Source organism: Pangasianodon hypophthalmus, chromosome 1, assembly GCF_027358585.1.
Source record: "Pangasianodon hypophthalmus isolate fPanHyp1 chromosome 1, fPanHyp1.pri, whole genome shotgun sequence".
In the NCBI taxonomy this organism is placed as follows: domain Eukaryota; kingdom Metazoa; phylum Chordata; class Actinopteri; order Siluriformes; family Pangasiidae; genus Pangasianodon; species Pangasianodon hypophthalmus.
This window is the reverse complement of record NC_069710.1, coordinates 4,794,888-4,815,761: the sequence shown is the minus strand read 5'-3', so window position 1 is coordinate 4,815,761 and position 20,874 is coordinate 4,794,888. Positions and strand designations below refer to the sequence as shown.

General features: G+C 38.3%; 1 protein-coding gene across 1 annotated transcript; it reads left to right on the top strand.

The window, feature by feature from the left end:
- The first annotated feature begins 326 nt into the window (after nt 1-326).
- On the top strand, nt 327-12,560 carry mrap2a (melanocortin 2 receptor accessory protein 2a). Its single transcript, XM_026914294.3, has 3 exons — nt 327-1,280; nt 1,563-1,662; nt 9,819-12,560. The coding sequence occupies exons 1-3, from the start codon at nt 1,160-1,162 to the stop codon at nt 10,255-10,257; spliced, it is 660 nt and encodes a 219-aa protein (XP_026770095.1). The 5' UTR covers nt 327-1,159; the 3' UTR covers nt 10,258-12,560.
- The last annotated feature ends 8,314 nt before the right edge of the window (nt 12,561-20,874 follow it).

Below are 20,874 nucleotides of genomic sequence, written 5' to 3'. Positions count from 1 at the left end.
GTTCATAAAATTACACCACATCATTGTTGGATTCAACAATGCCGAGGAATAATTTTATGAACTTGTAAGGCTTATTACAACCACCCTTCCATCACACTACTGAAATATCAGTTAGGCTACAAAGTCAGTCCCATTCAATAAGCTAACTCAATTTCATGGTTTCATACTTTCAGAAATTTTGCATTTGAGTAGCAAAAAAGTATCCGGACCATATTTACTATTCACAAATATTCTGATTGAGACTTTCTCAATCTACAAGCTATTCAGAATACACTAAATGGCCAATAGTGTGTGGACATCTGACCATCACTTTCATATGAACTTTGTTGAACATCTCATTCCAGATTGCTCCCTTTGTTCTTATAATAACCTTCACTCTTTCCTCTAGAGCGTTATTGAGCTTGGGCACTGATGCCGGGTGAGGAGGTCTGGTACATACTTGGTTCCAGTTCCTGGGGATGTTCAGTGGGGTTGAGGTCAGGGCTCTGTGCAGGACACTCGAGTTCTTCTACACCAACCTTGGCAAACCATGTCTTCATGGAGCTTGCTTTGTGCACAGGTGCCTTGTCATGCTGGAACAGGTTTAAGCCTCTTAGTTCCAGGGAAGAGAAATCTTAAAGCTACAGCATGAAAGACATTTTTTTTTTTTAATATTTGTGCGCTTCCAACTTTGTGGCCACCGTTTGGAGAAGAACCACAGATGCATGTGATGCTCAGGTGTCCACATACTATAGAGTGTACAAAGAAGCCGCTTTCAGATCACGTGTACGCCTCTCAGAAAGAGTCGAATGAATCGATTCGTGTACGAGTCACTCACGACGATGACAGCAGTGGTCGTGCCGTTGTGAGGCGCGCGCGCGCGGGGCAGAGCGCACAGCCCAGCTTCTTCTCAACGCAGCGGATCTGCTTCAGCAGTTAAAGGGATGGAATTCTACAGCGGGTTTGCACCAATATATACTGAAGAGCAGCGTTTACATTCAGTGCCAATCGCATCCCTTCAGCACAGGCAGATGCACCCAGTCTGTGTAGCCCACTAACTGCAAATACGCGTCCGATCTGATTGTAATCAGCTGCCGGATTTTTGTTCGTATTAGCAGAAAACTGCAGGCCTGTGAACTAGACTCCTTCAGTCCTGCCCCGTTATTGTCCAGTCAGAGAGATGCCTGTGTTACAGCACACTAACACTACTGCTGGCGGTCCGCACACAGATTATGAATGGAGGTACGAATACTATGATGACGAAGAGCCAGTTTCCTTCGAGGGACTCAAAGCACACAAATGTAAGTCATGATTTCTTCTGAATGGGGATGGAGTTTAAGCCTTGATGGTGACTGTTGTTGTTGTTGTTGTTGCTGTTCTGTCTTATCAGATCCATGCATCAGAGTTCTGAGAATTAATCAGCAGCAATCCTGTGATTTCAGTCACATGTGATAGAAGCTCAGTCTCAGAGCTGGATAAATAGAGCTCCATAGTGAATGTTTAACAGCACAAATGATGACAGGCTGAATGATCAGTTCCTAACATTTACATCAATGATCCTTAAATTCAATGTTATGTTTCAGATTCCATTGTAATTGGCTTCTGGGTGGGTCTTGCAGTGTTTGTCATTTTTATGTTCTTCGTGCTCACTCTTCTGACCAAGACGGGAGCTCCGCATCCAGAGTAAGTCTCACACACTTAGCACTTAATGCTTGACAGAACTCAATCTCAGAAACATGCCTCATTGGAATGCATAGTGCAACAATCAAGATTTAGATACGTATAGGCAAGAAGTCTACCTGGTAAAATTTCATAAACATATTACACCCCAAAGCACAGCTGCCCATTCATGGTAATATCCATCTTATTCATAACTGTTTGTACTGTGTCCTTCTACTTGCCTCATTGTCTGCTCTTGCTCTGCGTCTGTATGTGTGTGTGCGTGTGTGTGTGTATCTTTGTGACCTGCCTCTTAGTAGCTGTCTGTTAGTTTCAGTTAAGTCAAGTAATAAATCTAAGCTGTTCAGCAACTGAATAAATACAACTCTGAGACACAATTCGAAAGACAATCTGTAGCAAAAACACCTTCACAGCCTTATCTCCCAGCTGCAGACCTTTAAACATTTCACATTTATGATATGTAATGCATGCATAAATATGCAAAAAGAGAACCTACATCAAACTTGCATGAAATGTAAAGTCTTGGTGGCTGAGAGACAAGCAAAGAAGGCAATTATGGCTGTTCATGTATAATGAGAAAATAATGGTTAATCATATATTTTTGTTTATTTCTTTAATTAAATTGCTCTTAAGTCATGACTCATTCTTTTCTTCGGCCAAATGTGCATGCAATCCTTTAACATCCCTGGAATGCATAAAAGAAAAATAAAAGGAATACCGTGAGGCAGGACAATAGAAAGGGCATTTTATAGTACAGAAGACATCAGTGTTTAAGCACTAACAGGTTTTTCATGTGTTTTCCTGCTGCAATAATTTAATTTTAAATTACTAAGTATACGTGTTCAAGCACATACTTTTATTTAATACATAACATTTTATACATATTTATTTTATTTAAATGTAATAAAAAGGCTTGATTTGGAACAATATATACACAATATGGTCAAAAGTTTGTGGATACTCCTATGTGCCCTTGAACATCCCATTCCAAAACCATGGGCATTAATACGGAATTGGTTCCCCTTTGCTGCTATAACGCGTCTACTTTTGAGAAGGCTTTCCACTAGATTTTGTAATGTGGTTATGGGGAAGTAGTAGCTCAGTGGTGCTGGCCTACTGCTCGGAAGCTTGTGTGTTCAAATCCCAGCACTGGCAAGCTGCCACTGCTGGGCCCTTGAGCAAAGCCCTTAACCCTCAACTGCTCAGTTGTATAAATGAGATAAATCTGGATATAGATGGCTGCCAAATGCTGAAAATGTAATGTAAATGATTTGTGCCTTACTGGGGGAAGACTCTGATGTTGGGTGAGAAGGCACTGTACACAGTTCAGTTGGATTGGACCTTGGCATGGAGCTTACTTTGTGCACAGGAGCACTATCATGCTAGTTTGAGCCCCTTAGCTCCAGTAAAGGGAAATCTTAAGGCTACAGCATACAAAATCATTCTAGACAATTGTGTGATTCCAAATTTCTGGAAGGTCCACATATACTGTATGTATGTTGGTCAGGTGTCTACATACTTTTGGCTATATAGTGTATAAATGATGGAAAAAATCCCTTTAGATGATGTCTGTAAGGGGAATAGAGCTGTGTTAGAAGCACCTAAAGGACCCAGCAAATCCAAATGATTGGAGTAGATAAACCAAAGACCTGCATGTATCAGAATTAGGGATATGTTGATACCAATAATGGTATTGGTCTGATACCATTCTCATTTACTCATATTAGCACGGGTAAAAAATCCTCCAATTCCAACATCCAATAATACTATGTGACATAATCCTAGTGTATGTTGTCATGCTAATGAACAGATGACACAATCAGAACATATTTCACAGTTATAACGGCAAACAAAGCAAAGCAGATTGCAGCCTGTGCTCTGTGAAAATATCAAGAGCAGGAACTACAGCATCTTCTTACAATACAAGAAACATGGTAAAACAGCTAATGGTGTTCTCATGCTTATGACTCAGTGTCTTTAGAAGAGTGTGCGAGAGCGGTTTTTCTCAGCATGTAGACCAGTATCTGCTAAAGCATGGTCATTAAAATAAAATAAAGAGTGCAAGGTGCCATGGATTTTGTGCAAGCATAGAGCAGTGAAGCGAGCGTGAACATGAAAGCATTTCAGTTGTGCAAGAACTAAGGCATGCACACTCGCCAGGATCTACACATTACCCAGGAGTCAGTGTGCGGTTCATGGCACCTTGTGCTCATTTTTATTGAACACGTTTGCAGATACTGCCATGCGCGGCTAGGTCAGCTGCCCTTGCGCTTGCTATTAAAAATACTGTTTAAACACAATAACATCTTAAACATAAATCACAGCATGAGGAGTTCATTGCTAGCAGCACATACCTCACCTCACGCCTCCAGGGTTGGGGGCTTGATTCCCGCCTCAGCCCTGTGTGTGTGTGGAGCTTATATGCGTTGTAGGCTGACTGGCATCTCTAAACTGTCTGTAGTGTGTGTGCAGGATTGTGTCAGTGACAGTGTGTGTGACAGATTGTGACAGTGTGTGTGCACTGTCCAGGGTGTCCCCTGCCTTGTACCCCAAGTCCTCTGGAATTGGCTCTAGGCTCCCCTGTGACCCTGTGTAGGATAAGTGCTACAGAAATCGATGGTGCATCCCTAATTAGAATAATGCATAACAACTTATGGAGAATATCAAGAGGTTCACATCACTCCACACATCAAACATAAGCTCCCCAGATAAATGTCTCATTTTTTCCCTCATGTTTGGTCACGCTGTCCCTCACCTTAATACCCTCACCAGTCCTGTCAGCTAAGGATGCCTGTCAGTTTTAGCTCATTGGCAATTCAGCTAGAGTTCATGATGATCAGTTCATGATGCCTATTTTGGTGTTTCACCTGATGTTCCAAGTAAAAAATTTTTTTATGAGACTGAGGTCCGGTGACACTGCAAGCCAAAGTGAGTGTTCCAGTGTGTAATTATGCTTGTTGAACAAGTCACACAAGGACTGGGCGCCTATGCACCCTACACTCGTCATCCTGGAATGTGGGAGTGTAATGTCAGAGTCTGGCCCACAACCAATCATCCATTTTTAAGTCTACACTCATATGATGTTCACTCATAAAGTCCTAAAACTCAGTGTTTCATCATGCACCAGAAAATGATGCAATACACACTGAATGGCTGAATGTTTCATGCATTCAGACATTTTACTTATTTTTAGGAGTAAAAACAACCACAACTTAATAGGTTGTCTTTCACACACTGATGACAAGACCAGATCCCAGAAAAGCAGGAAATCAGCGTGCAGTGACGCAGGAAATGTATCCAATGACTAATGATGTCTGCACAGCAAGCTCATAACACAGATTATCATTACGCTCAATAATATGGTTGGGGAGCTCATAAACATGAATTTGATGCATGTCTACAACATGTGTTGTATGAAGAACAAACTTTTCTACATAGGATTCAGAAATGATTGTATGATATACTAATATCTATTTTTATACCACAGAGCTGTTGTTCTCGAATCTGAAAGAATTAATTTTCTATAACAGTATGGCTCTGACAATAGTGACAGTTGTAATTCAGACCACAAGTTTATATTAATACTTACGTTGTAATACATTAACATTTCTCTTGCAGCATTGAAATTGAAATCGTTGGCAAATCGCTTTGTTATAATAGGGATAAAACACTTCAGGATGTACTGATGTAATGGTATCACACCACCCCATGGATTATTTTTCTGTAACTACACAGTGCATAGTGTTTTATTTCTTACATATAGCACTTTTCATTTTGAGTTCAAAATCTCAAGTGTTTTAAAATACTAATGAATTAACTGTAAATTTATGAGAACTACTATGATGATCTGGATCAACAGTCAGCACTCCTCAATAGTAAGACGAGGAACTGATTTGATGCTTTGGCCAGACGGAAGCAAGAGTTCATGAACCATTCCTTTATTTACACCGTAGATATAAAACATGCTTTAATTTATCATTATATGAATATCATCTCCCTTATTTACATGAACTATATCCAAATTTATATGGGCACAGTATTATATATAAACAAAGCCTACAACAGTTATGTAGGTGTTGTATTTTGATGGAAAGTTGCAATTTATGAGAAGAAAGTAATATTACATTAAAAGTTGGCATGAGAAAAGGTTGAAATTATGGATATATGTACAAATAGGAAATCGCAGGTCAAACTGCATGTCAAGATGAGGAGCTATAACTGAAGAAAATGAAATAAAATGAAATTCCTCTTTTTTTTAGCTGTCTGAAGTAAACTTTCCTCTTTTCTCCCCATCAAAAACTCACACTGAGAGATTAGTGCTATGCATTTACTCCTCTCTTAACATCTTGTGGCCCATTACAGGCCACATTTGCCCAAGATTGTGTAGAAAGAGATTGAGAGGAAAGAAAATGAACCTCAGTGAGGCTGAGTCAGGTGTGCTGCTCTCTAGGGTCACCACAGATAGAATTACGATGTTCTACGTTCAAAAAATTATTATTCAAGACCTTAGTCTAGACCTGTAGAAAGAGAGAGAGATAATCTGAAAACCAAGCCAGGAAGAGGTCTGTGACCCCAGTTTGTTAATTAAGAATCAAAGGCTTTAGCTTGTTCAATGAATATTATGTTGCACCACAATATTGGCTTCCAAAGCAGACAGAACACAATTAAGAACTTTCAAGTGGCTACAGCACAGAAAACCAGACTGCACCCAGACAAAAATATTGGGCCTCATTTATCAAGCTGGAGAAGAACCGATTTATGCATAAATCATTAGTTTGTGTGTTTACACAAGACATTTGGTATTCATGAAAATCCTGTAAGTACTCGTCCTCCTGCGTGTGTAAATGTACGCATAAGAAGACTAACTAATGTAAACCTTGACTTGATCGACTACAAATCATATCATTTGCATAGATTACTGCACTTTTTTTATATGGAATATACTGTTGAGTTTAAATTGTTTATTTTTATTGCAGCATTTAACAGATGGCCTTATCCAGAGAGACATGCAGAAATGCTTTGGAGTCTGTATCAAAAACACCTTATCAAAATCCTCATGCTAGTTCACTAGCTCAGTGACTAAGAATAACATCGAGAACATTTTGTAAAACCCAGTCATTTTATATTATTGTCATTAATTAAAGAATATACATACATATAAAGAAAGCGAGCCAACACAACAACATAAATTAAGACAAATAAAACTAATCATTCAATTGTGACAAAAGAAATGGCATTATATAAATGGAGGACGGGCCGGTCTGTCTGTGCCTCAGCTGATGGTAGATTCAGAGCTCACTCAAAATAACTTCCACTTTCAGCCTTTCAGGATTAACCCTGATCATTCATTTCAAGTCAAAATAACTTCCACTTTCAGCCTTTCTGCCTTTACATTGATCATTCAACTTTTATGGAGCTCTGTGGGCATCACTAAATGCAAATGAGCTGTGTCAGGATGCTCTTTGCACTTCACAGTTAATGGCTTATGCAGAAACATACACACAAGTACAAAGAAAATAGCCTTTCTGGAAGTGGAGGAAAATTTTTGTTCAGTTTGGCTTATGCAAAAATTTCTACACAGCTTTATTAATAGATTGATAAATGAGGCCTATTGTGTGCACCAAGATAATAGTAACAATGGACACTCAAACAAAGTATGAGGATCCATGTGCAGATATTTTGATAACCATAAACAACCAAATCCTAAACCATGATCCAATAATCGTTACACAGTAAAATACTGATAATAAGAGCAGGAAGGCAAAAGGGTAATCACAAAATCAAGGTTGAGAGAGATAGCGCAACGGTCATACACAAAGCGCACAGTCAAGGTAAAAAGCTCAGAACTTACACAGAACACATGGTTAAAGCAAGGCAGGTTTTATAGGTAAAAATAAGGAACTGACCCAGAAGTGGATGTAATCTGAAGAGGTTGTGTTAGAACTCTGGAAATTGTGCCCTCTGCTGGCATGGAAGGGAAATGTCAAGAGTGCTTCTTAAAGTCCTTGTCCTTAGTGTGTGTGAGTGCATGTTTGTGATTGTGTATTGCGATAGGTTGGCACCCTGTCCAGGTTGTCCCCTGCCATGTGCCCTGAGTCCCCTGGGATAGGCTCCAGGCTCCTTGCGACCCTGTGTAGGATAAGCGGTACAGAAAATGGATGGATGGATGGATGGTAAGATGGAAATAGCCATCTTATAGCAATGGCAGTAGCCAACAGTTTGGATCAGTTTGATCACCACCTAAGAAGAGGGCGGGCAGTCGTGTCTGAGCAGTACGGATTGCTTAATTAAACAGATCTGTTACGGGCTCTGCAATAACTGGGGCTTAAAAAAAAGAATGGATCTCACTTATCAGACCCAGCTAGCTTTTTAGACCTCATGTTCTCAGATGGCCACAGGGAAGCACTGGAAGCAGGGGCTGCAGCAGGGCTAGAATATGAGTGCAAGGCACTGCTGTTTGGACCATTACAATTAGATTACTTGAAAACATGTCCAGACTTTATCAGTTGTTGAATGAAAATATCAACCATACAATCTCTGTTAGTAACCAAAACATCATCCAGTCCAAGTGACAAATGTGTTGTTGAAGGTCTATATTCGAGTACTCTTGCTTCCAAAATGACTGAACCTATCAGACCCAACACACTGCTTGTGTAGCCTTATTCTGGATCTGACAAAATGCAAGTTTGTCTACAGGAGACCTGGATAAATGCGCTTATCCCCAAGCAGCATTCTTTGTTGTAACAGTACAGCTAAATCATGAGAGACCTATGGATTTTTGCTTTTTTTTTTTCCCCACAAAGTCTTAGTTTGTGCATACTTATTAATAACAGACATAAAAAAGATCTCTAAACAAATTTCCACAGATCGTTCATTGTAGGAACCTAACGTTTGACTTCAGCCAGGTCACATAAAGAACAATCCGGATTACTGAAGTTTCTAGAGTTTTTTTTTTTACCGATTCTCACAAATTTAATGTAATGACATTTTGCAAACACATGAAATGAAACAATGGTCATTGAGATCATTACAAACAGGGGGGATTTGAAAAAGTGGCCTAGGCTGGTAATTTCAGGAATGAGTGCCACTCAATCAAGACTCAATTTTTCAGATTCCTGGCAAGTTGCTCATAAAAGAGCATGTCCTTTCACTCTCATATGCTGATGGAGAAAACAACTTAGAACCAGTATAATGCACGTGCAAACGTGCTTAAGAGAAAACCTCGTTTTTCATCTGTAGTGTATGCACCGGATTGTTGTACTGTGCTGGGGATAGTTAAAACCTCAGAAACAGTAAGGCAAACACAGGTGGGTGTAAAAGTCTTTACATCAGATATGAAAAAAAAATCAGATATGATATCCAGCTTGTGCAGCTTGTGCAGTGAAAGAAATAATTTTTGTAACGTTAGAGTGAATTTATTTATATTATAAAACATGTGTGAAAATCCCAGGAGATCAGCAGTTTCTGAAATACTCAAACCAGCCCATCTTGTACCAACATCCATGCCACAATCAAAATCACAGAGATCACACTTTTTCTTCATTCTGATGTTTAACTGAAGCTCTTGACCTGTATCTGCATGATGTTTTTTTTTTTTTTTTGCATTGCGCTGCTGCCACATGATTGCTGATTAGATAACTGCATGAATGTGCAGGTGTTCCTAGTAAAGTGGATGGTGAGTGTATGTGCACACTTATGGTATCTTGGAGCTCCAGGTATCACACAAAGAGTTTCCTCTTTTTACTTCCTACTAGCGTCTTATTCTGTTCCTAAAATGGAAACATAGTTGTGTGACACTTCATGTTGGCTTTTATCACATGTGTGTGCTTGGATATTTTCCTCACTTTTAAGTCACTTTGGATAAAATCATCTACCAAATGAAATGATGTAATGTAACGTCTTTGTTGTGCAATATGTGTCAACTGGTTGCATCAGAATCTCTACATTTTTTTTTATGAATTTGTAAATAAATTTGCAAACTATATAGATTTTTTTCTCAGTTTAATATTATGGGCTATTTTGTGTAGATTCATGAGATATAATGCCAATTTCTGTAAGTTCATTTCTATGACATATCATTTCCAATATAAGTTCATTTTACTGAACAGCAAATGAAATTTACTGTGAAATAGCTAATTCCACTATCATTTCTCACACAGGAGTGCTGAACCGTGTGAGGACTGCGTGCATCTGACTAGCTGTGTTGAGGAACTAGGCCGCCCACGGGAGCCAGAGAACAGCAGAGCTGGCTTACCTCGACCCTTACTGGAGGAATCTCGCTTTCTCTTTAACTGCTACATTAATGAAGAAGAGCAGGCAGGAGAGCGGTCCTTGAGCCAAGCCCGCAGAGCTCACACACGATCAAACAGCAGTGACTCTAGTGGCCAGGTGAAAACCGGTGGCCTAATTGGCCAGAGTACACAGCTGGAGATGTTGGAAGATAATGAAGCAGCTTTTCTGGCTCATTTCAACATCCCAAACTTTGTGAACTCTGAACTTAGCTCCACACTGGGTGAAGATGACTTACTGCTGAGTGAGCCACCCATAATAATGGAAAGTGAATCTCATTCACACAGTACCAGTCACATTAGAGACTAAATACTTGAACCCCAGAATTTTGCCAAAATGAACATACAAAATTAGTCTGACTGGAAGAAACTTGTAAGGATGTTAAATAAAGTGGCACATCTACTCCAGAAGGCAGACTGAAGTCCATCACTGAACTTATACCATTCATATTTACACACAACTCATTCATCTTCTGTGCCTCATAGCTGTGCACTAAGCAGATTTTTGTGTATTTTCCAGTTCAAAGATAAGCCGAGGTACTGTAAGACTGTATGAAGTGCCTCTTGGTAAAACTGCAATCAAAACATGTGTCCTTTATGCTCATCTGTTCACACTCCATCACAGTCTAAACCTCCAAGTTCTATGTGGAAATATTCACTGCAAAAAACGTTTGATGAAAAACGCAAATGTTGAATGAAATGACTAAATTTTGCTAAAGAAATTTTAGATTTGCCTGTGGTGAAGGGTTTTCACATATAAGGCTTGTTTAATTATAGGAATAACAAAATAATTATAATATGTAATAGCATTAAATGGAAGGTTTGTATGTACAGTAAGTGTACCACCACTGTAAATGGACATTTTTTATACTGGACCAGCATATTGGCCTGTGTCAAAAAATGTGTGGTGTCTATTAGCAGAAACAACAGAAATCGCCACATACTGTTAACTTGCTCACACATTCTGCTGGTACAATTTGTAGTGAAAGTTTTTAATGGTATGATACAGTCAAGTACAGAAGTTTGCACCCCCTTAGGACAAAAGGAAGACTAACAAATTTAATTAATATCAACAAGGCATTTGGTATGTTAGGTTCAGAACTTTTAAAGAGAGTTTCTTTATCATAACAAAAATGCTTAAACAGTGTGTTATGTATTAAGTATGGAGAAATAACTCCACTAACTATGCCAACCTCTTTCTATCCTCTCATCTGCTTTTGGACACTCAGTTGTTATATAATTTAATTTGTCATTTAGACTGAAACATGGCAAAGAAAACTATTTTGATCCTGCAGAAAGCTAATGTGTTTATGAGTAGTCTTATTAAATGATTCACTTTTTGATATTTCATAGTGAGGAATTCATATGCACTGAAATTTTACTCAGAATGTATCCTGTTGAGAGGAGCATTGGCGGGGAAGCAGGCATGTAACAACCAGCAAAAGTCACCAGATATATACCAGTTACAAGTACATTCGATCCTTTTACAACTACTACCTAATAAATCTGGTGGGGAATTAGGGATGAGTAATGTGGCATTATATCATAATATGTTTTCCCAGACATATTGTTGAATTTTTATTATAAGTTGAAACCAAACTGTATAGTAACAAGTAGCACATTGAATATTTGTACATCATGCCATTATCTAATTTATTATCTACCTTATACTGACTTTTTCTCGCTTGTTATGTAGTCTATTTTTGTAAACACTGAATAAAAATGATTGATCTCATTGTATTTCATAAAGCTGTTTTCAGTGTTGCACCACCAATTTATTGGTATGATACATATGTATTGGGCCAATGGGCCTCATTTATCAATAGTTAAAAAGCCAAATCCTGAACTAAAAAATTTTCCACCAGATTTACTAAAGTTTCTGAAATGCTGATTTTCTTTGTACTCACATGCGTATGCTGATCACCTATGAAGTGTAAAGCTCAGTCCCGACACAGCTCATTTACATTTCCTGACACCTACAAAACTCCATAAAGGGTAAAGCTCACAGAGGGCTGAAAACATGAAATAACTACAAAGTGGTGAAAGAAACGGCAGAAAGGCAGAAGTGGAAGTTATTTTGACTCACTTCTATGCCAATAAAAACATTTAGTAGTTTAAAAGCACCTGAAAAAGACCAAAATTAAAGGACGAATTACAGATGTAAATTAGGCATGAATTAAAAGAAAAGAAAATGGTGTGACATAAAAACAGGGGAGAAAAAAAAATCTACACTGTACACTGGTGATCTGTACACTGTGCATGTCACACAGGGAAACTGCTATTTTTTGTTTCTCGGCTGACATGCTGACATGCTGACAAGTGTTGCACATAATTAAAAGAAGATGCCGTGCCACCTTTCATCCCCTGAAAAATCGTACCATCTTATTTGTTTCTTCTATTCTTTCCTTTATAAGCACAAGAAGCATTTGTTCACAGGTTATGGCTATGCACAAACAGATCAGCCTGTCCTTTGTTTATAAGTTTATTTGCTTTATAAATGAGGCTCCTTGTCTTCAAATTTCACATTATCACTTCTGGCATAATGCTCATACCTAGAGTAAATACATACTGTACGTAAATGAACCATTTTCATTACAACACAATCATCTCCACTGCTTCATGTGTACCTGCATAAAAACAAATCTCAATAAAATCCTTTATGAGTATTGCACTGGAGACACTGATTTGAAAATATGTGGAAGAAAAAAGTGGAGAGAAGGGTTTTACAGTATCTGTGTATTATTTTCTATTAAAAGATACACATTTTATTGTTATAGATTTTATTTAAAATAGATATTTTAACTTTGAGGTGGATGGGCTACAACAGAGAACCTGATGTGGTCTTCTGCTGTTGTAGCCCATCCACCTCAACGTTTGATGTATTGTGATGAGCAGAAAAGCATTTCAGAACACATGGTTGTAAAGAGTGCTTATTTGAGTTACTATAGACTTCGTGGTAGCTCAGACAAGTCTAGTCATTCTCCTCTGATCTCTCTCATCAACAAGGTTGTTCCAGACTGCAGACCCTCCACACATAGGATTTTTTTTCCCGCACCATTTTGTGTAAACACTAGAGACTGTTGTGTGTGAAATTCCCAGGAGATCAGTAGTTTTTAAAGTACTCTCATACCAGCCCTTCTGGTACCAACATCCATGCCACGATCAAAGTCACAGAGATCACACTTTTTCCCCATTCAGATTGGATAACTGCATAAATGAGCAGGTGTACAGCTGTTCCTGTTAAAGTGACCAGTGAGTGTATACACTGTATACATACATACCCAACTTAAATGTATAATTTAATTTAAAGTTATCACTTGTATGTATAAGTATATGTATAAGCAAATCACTTATCGAATCTGATTCTTACTTTTAATATTGTATCCTGGTTTAACTCTCTTTCTGTCAAAAGCAAAAACAAACTTTTAAGGATTATAAATGTGGCGAGTAAAATAATTGGTGAGAGACAAACACCTCTCACTGATCTCTTTACTGTGGCATTAAAAAGGAAGGCCACTGTTATTGTGGGAGACTCTTCTCATCCCCTGTATAGTTCTTTCCAGTTACTTCCCTCTGGTAGACGGTATAAAGTGCCTTTAGTGAAAAGGGCCAAGTATAAGAAGAATTTTTTATGTATTATTATAGTTGTGAAGTGATGTATGCAATGTAAAGTGTTGTTGTGATGATTATTTGTATTGTTTGTGTGTTGAGCCTTTTGTCTAAAGACAATTTTCTACCCTATTTGGAATAGACATTTAAGCTTTTGAATTGAATTGAATTGAAGTTCATGATTATGTAACTCTTGCAATAGGTAAATAACACAAACATGTGCATGCTATGCCCAAATACTCCTAGGTTACTGCTCCAGATCCTGATTCTATGTGCTTTTATGTTTACTACACTATACATGAAGGCAATAGGTAGTGTGTTAAGCTCTTTTATGCTAGAAGTGAATAGGAAGCCATCTGCAATTTGCTGTAAAGAGAAAATGGTGGATTTTACTTGGCTCACAGGGAATTCATGTAAATAGCAAAAACGTTATTGTGGGTAAAAAAAAAATAAAAAGAATTTGAAACAAATTGCTGTTTAAAAGTTTGATGTTGCCTCTTCCAAAGAAGAAGCAGTTTTGCTTTCGAAAACTTCCGCACAGATTCACTACACTATGGAGAGTTTTTTGCCGGTAGAGACATGAGACATTTATCAGGACATTCGGTGACGTTTGATCAAACTGCACAATTTTTGGCCCTATGTCCTGTCTCAACTTTCATAGTAGCTGGGCAAGAAGGGTAACTGTAACCATTTTTAGCACGGATATGGCTCAGGTGACGAGTACAGATCCACAAGTAATTTGTCTGATAGAAGGACTTGGAAACTAGCTAGTAAAGTACCTAGCTTCCAAGAGTGATACATGTGGGACCTTCACGACTAACGTTACAGCAGTTGCTTTAGCTGTTCCAGCTCCTGCACTGGGTGGGACTGCATCTCTGAATTCTCAGATGAACAGTCATGACACTCTGGGCTTTGATCAGCTAACCGTCACTCCAAATCAGAGATCTGCTGCTCATACTGGAGCTAGAAAGGGAATTAGTGATGTGTAACCCGCCTGGTCTCAAGACTGCAAATTCAAATACATTATAGATACATGATAGATTCCTTGTCATATTTAATGTTGGTGCGGATGAACCTGATATCAGCCTGATATCCCGAGGTTTGCCCTAAATTGTATTTATCCTGCGAACTGTATGTATATACAAATTCTTGCACGCCAACAAGATATATTGCAAGGAATCTACAATTAAATGATAACCTGAGAGATTTCTCATTATATTTTCATTACCAAGCTAGTAACATAAAGCTAACTTTCCTAACCTGGTTTTTACAACATCTAGCCTTGCAAATGCCACACTTCGTTATCAAAAAACTGCATCAGTTACACATGAAGTCTGGTTATCAGCTGGAGATAAGGCACATTGTGCAGCAGAGTCAAAGCACTGAGCAAAACATTATGACCTTTAAAAAACTACTAATTTGTGGCAGGAAAGTCTCAATATAAGCACACGCAAATCCAAAGAGATATACACACGTGACGATTTGCAAATGCAGATTCAACAATGAATTCATAAATGTATCAAACAAGCACACGTGTATTTATGAATAGTGTTTTGCATTTGTGAATCATACTTTGTGAATGTAAATTTGTGGATGTGTGGATTGCTGTTTGCGAATATATTCAAGTTTTTTGTGAATGGGAATGAACTTCATTTGACTAATCAGGAAGTGGTGCGAAGTGGAGTGCCAAGATTTTTGGCAGGGGAAATATGGTGGGAGTCGAGGAGGAGGACGAAGGATAAGTGAATATGGACAATAATGATTTATTTTTGAGGAAAGAAGAAAGGAGAAGTAGGGAAAGTCAGTAGACAGACACTGAAAGCGATAGTGAAGCGGTTAAAAGGTGGTGTGAAAATCGATAAGGAAGGAGAACAAGGGAGACGCACTGAAGAAAGTCTTAAAGTGATTTTGAGATTTAAAGAGAAGGGAGGAGTTAAGGCAATAAACCCAATCGAACTTGCTTCAATCCTCAAGAATCAACTGGGTGAAATTAAGTCGGCGAGGGTACTGAGGGATGGGAATTGGAAAGTTTGCTGCTCAAACAAAATGCAAGTGGAAAAAGCTCTGAAAGTAAAAGAAATTGGTAGGTTTAAAGTTGCCAGTAGCCAGCACATAGTGAGGGGAAAACAGAAATAGAGGTGTAATCACAGGTGTTGCTTTGGAGTTAAAAAAAAAGAAGAAATAAAAGGTAACTTGAGAGGAGCGACAGTGATGAATGATCACAGAATGCATACATTTATAAATAGGAAAAAAGTATTCAGTATCATTAGAGTTTGAAGGGGAGAGGGTGTCTATAGGATACACGAGTTAATTTGTGAGGGCTGATATTCCTAAACCACTAAGATGCTATAATTGCCAGAGGTTTGGGCATATAGCATCAGGTTGCAAGTTAAAGAGGAGGTGTGCTAAATGTGGAGGTGAACACGAATACAGGAAATGTGGGAAAGAGGTACAACCATGTTGCTGTATCTGTGGGGGAGCACACAGTGTGGCATTTAGGGGAACAAGCAGTAGAAGTACCAAAGATTAGGATAGAAAAGAGGGTCTCATATGCAGGAGCAGTCAAGATAAACACGAGGAAAAGTGTGGAAGACGGTGGGAGGCTAGGAATACAACAGCATGGAGCCAGCAGGAGAAAGGTGAATGATGACGTGATGATGGTAGACAAAAGAAAAATCGTGACCTTTATTGTGGGAATAATAAATGGGACTTCAGAGGCAAAGTTAAAAACAGAAAAGATTAAACTTATAGCTGCAGAACATCATTTGGATATAAAAGGGCTGAGGGAAGCTCTAGCTACTCAGTCAGAGCAGGAATCATGCATTGGACAATCTTTGTAATGGTAGTAATCTTATAATGGAATGCCAGAAGCCTGTTTGCTAATGGACAAGAGTTTAAACAGTTTATTGTAGATATGCCAAATTCCCCAGACATTATATGTGTTCAAGAAACATGGTTGAAACCAAATTTTGTTCTACATGACTACAAAGCCATTCAGAGAGACAGGGAAAACGGAGGAGGTGGATGTGCCATATTTATTAAACAAGGTATTCAGTATAGAGTCCTTGGAATGGAGGTTGATTTAGAATATATAGTAGTAGTAGTGTGGTGCAAGGAAGGGGTATTGGTCATAATCAACTATCATAATCCATGCCAGATATCAGAATTGGACAAACTAGAACAAATTGAAGGACAGGATAGGAACAATGTGTTGTGGTGTGGAGATTTTAATGCTAAGAATACCCTTTGGGGAGGTGGAAGAACAGACATAAATGGGCAAATAATTGAGAATTTGTTAGAGGAAAAAGGCCTTGTATGTCTGAATAACGGAAAAAGGACACGGATAAATATAACAACAGGTAATAAGAATGCAATAGACCTTACATTGGTCTCAAAGGAAATAGCAAGTAAATGTGATTGGGAAGTATGGGAGGATTCTACTATAGGGCGTGACCATTGTCCAATAATATGCAAAATATTAATGAGAAAAGAGAAGGGAATATATTCACATATGGGGAAGTGGATATTCGAGAAAGCAGAGTATAATGAATTTAGGGAACAGTGCAGAGATAAACTGAATCAGATAGAAGCAAATAATGAAATAGAATCTTTAAATAAGAAAATACAAGATGTAATTATAGAAGCTGAGAGTGATACAATACCAAAAAGCAAAAGTAAGAAAAAGAAAAAGGCTGTCTCTTCAAGGCGGAATGAAAAGTGTAAAATGGTAGTTAGAGATCAAGATAGGGCTTTCAAAGAATTGAAAAGAAGTCATACAATCCAGACATTTATAAAGTATAGAAGACAGTTAAAAGGGCTGAGAGAGAATGTTGGCATAGTTTTGTAGTACAATAGGGAAAGAACCCCCTGTAGGAGACGTGTGAGGTATGACAAGGAAAATGAATGGAATATATCACGAATGGGATTATCCAGTAATGAAGAATGGAGAGACTATTGCAATTACTAATAAAGAAAAGACCATCAAGAACATTTGTTAAAATCCACAGCTCAGAAAACCTATCAGAAGAACGAATAAGAGGCAGGGAGAGTCCAAAGGAAGCGTACAGCCAAGTGAATGTGAGAAGGTAGGATATAGACGATGCATTGAATGCCCCATTTACAATAGGTGAACTAAAAAGGGCATTAAATTGTGCACCAGGAAAGGATGAGATTAGCTATGCAATGTTGAAACAGCTAGGTGATGGATCATTGGGATATGTTTTAGGATTGATTAATAACATATGGGAAAAATTAAAAATACCTGAATGTTGGAAGGAGGCTGTGGTAATACCCATCAGGAAACCAGAGAAAGAAGCAAGTAATCCGAATAGCTACAGGTCTGATCTCACAGGCCTGAATCTCATTAATAGCTAATCTCACATGGATACGATTATGTAAAAAATAATAACAGAGAGATTAATACTATTCTAGAGAGTAGAGGGTTTGTCTCACAGTATCAGAGTGGATTTAGGAAAGGGAGAGGGGATGATGGACCCAGTAATGAATTTTGAATCAATAATAAGAAAGCTCAAAGTTGTAAAGAATCAGTGGTAGCAATAAATGGTAGTTATATGGTAGAGTGGTGGAAAAAGTACAAGTATTTTGTTTTATAGGTATGTTTTTTTGACTCAAACCTGACATGGGGATATCACATAGAGAAAATTATAGGAAATATAGAAATAATGAAAATAATGAGGAGTCGGGAACATCAAGGGGCACAGACAGCTATTCTGTGAAAACAATATCTGTGGGCCTAGTGAGGTCACTACTGGATTATGGGTCTATAGCTTATGGATCAGTGTCAAAAAAGCTTTTAAAGAAAGAAAAAAAAAAAAGAAATCAACGGAAATATGTTAGATTAAAACATAGATATCAGGTGAAAAGCTCTATTTTGTTAAAAGGGAGTATTTAAGAGGGAGTATTTTTTTTTGTTTCATGAGAGACAAGCTATGTTGGTGATCTCTGTATATGAGCTACTTGTCTGCAGGGCAAATACAAATAGAAAAATAATAGTCCAGACACACAACCTGCTTGGCCTGTGCATCTGAAGTAGGAAACTGTCAACCCTGGCATTGATATAACACAAACTGATTTTTCCAAAACAATTCAGCGAGTCCTTCTTAATAAGTTCATTTCTCATTTTTGTATTGTAAGCAAAACCTTGTTGCCTAGGATCACACAGGGGGAAAATCAATACGATATCCACACACTGAGCACTTTATTAGGAACATTTGTACACCTAATCATTCATGCAGTTGTCTAATCAGCCAATGGCCGCAGTGCAGTTCATAAAATCATGCAGATACGAGCCAGCAGCTTCGGGTAATGTTCACATTTTCTCTAGAGTTTGAGAATGGTGCAATAAAGAAAAAACATCCAGTGAGTGGCAGTTCTGCGGACAGAAACGCCTTGTTGATGAGACAGGTCAACAGAGAATGGCCAGACTTCTTCAAGCTGACAGAAAGGCTACAGTAACTCGGATATCCACTTTGTACAATTGTTGTGAGCAGAAAAGCATCTCAGAACATGTAACACTACAAAAGCAGAAAACCACGTCAGGTTTCACTTCTGTCAACCAAGAACTGAAAGCTGAGGCTGCAGTGGGCACAGACTCACCAAAACTGGACAGCTGAAGAGTGGAAAAATGTAGCCTGGTCTGATGAATCTCAATTTCTGCTGAATCACACAGATGGTAGGGTCAGAATTTGGTGCCAACAGCATGAATCCATGGACCCAAGCTGCCTTGTGTCAACAGTCCAGGCTGGTGGAGGTGGTGTAATGGTGTGGGGAATGTTTTCTTGATACACTTTGGGCCTGTTAATACCAATCAATCATCACTTGAATGCCACAGCTTATTTGAGTATTGTTGCTGACCATGTGCATCCCTTCATGGCCACAATTTACCATCTTCTAATGGCTACGCCAGCATGTTAATGCACCATGTCACAAAGCAAAAGTCATCTCAAACTGGTTTCATAAACATGACAATGAGTTCAATGTTCTTCAGTGGCCTTCCCAGTCACCAGATCTGAATCCAATAGATCACCTTTGGGATGTGGTAGAACGGGAGATTTGCAGCATGAACAAAGGTACAAAGGTACTCCCTACCCAGTATTAGTATAGTGTTCCTAATAAAGTGCTCAGTGAGTGTATAGCCTTGTAGCACTGCTAGAATTCTAATAAGAAAGTTCTGTGGGTTAGTTAAGCTAAAATGTACTAATCGTTATAGTTATTTGCATATAATTACATAATGCATACTAATGAAATAACATTTTTGATCTATGATAACTTTATTGCAAAAAGTGCACTTTCAGTTTAATGTTTTCCAGGGAGCCTACATGAGTGCCTGAGGCAATATATTTATGTCCTTAGAAAGATGTTAAAAGAGAAAACCTCAGCAGGAACACAACACTGTTGAGGAATGACCTGTGAGCTGGGTAAACAATACTACCATAAATTATGTGAGAAAAAATAAGAGCTGTGGCATCAATAAATAATATTTATAATAAAATTTTTACAAAAAGAGCAACTGACAGAAACAAGCTGTACACAAACAAGAGTAAAGTGCCCTGCGATTTAGAGCTTTCCTGCATCTCAATCTCTCAGTGATTTAATTTCAGGATGAGAACACAGGAAAGAGCTTGTAGTACATTTTCAGTTACATCCGTTCTGGTTAGTTCAAATTAAACTGAACGACTAAATTACTGTAAATAATTACAGTATGTAGATTTACGTAATTTTTTTGTAAATCTATAACACTTTACAACAAAGAAAAAAAAAAGCATCATCATTTTGCCTCTCAAACTTGTTAAATGGCTATCAGTAGACTTAGTCTGCCACAATTCACCACTTTACACCAGTGTCTGTTTTGAATCACTTAGCCTAGACCTTATTTTATATCTGACTACAACAACTTTACACAATTCAGAGATGGTGCGCATCTGTGAGCCTGATGTACTGTACTGCTAATGTTTTTCTGTTGGAACATAATATCTTCAAACTTTTCTGCAAATCAAAGTTTTTATTGAACAGTTAAAAAAAAATGGGATGGGTAGGAATAGCTATACTGGGATGGGTAGGAATAGCTATACATGAAACACAACTCATCCAACAGGAGGCAACATGTCTGCCTTTAGCCACACTTTGGGCATGGGGCATAAGAGCCAAAGAAAAAAGAACGAATGAGGTCATTATGGAGATTGTTTTTTTTTTTTTTTTTTGGTGTACTGATTGCCTGGGTGTATGAGATACACTATATGGCCAAGAGTTTGTGGACACCCAGCCGTCACACCCATATGTGGTTTTTCCCCAAACTGTT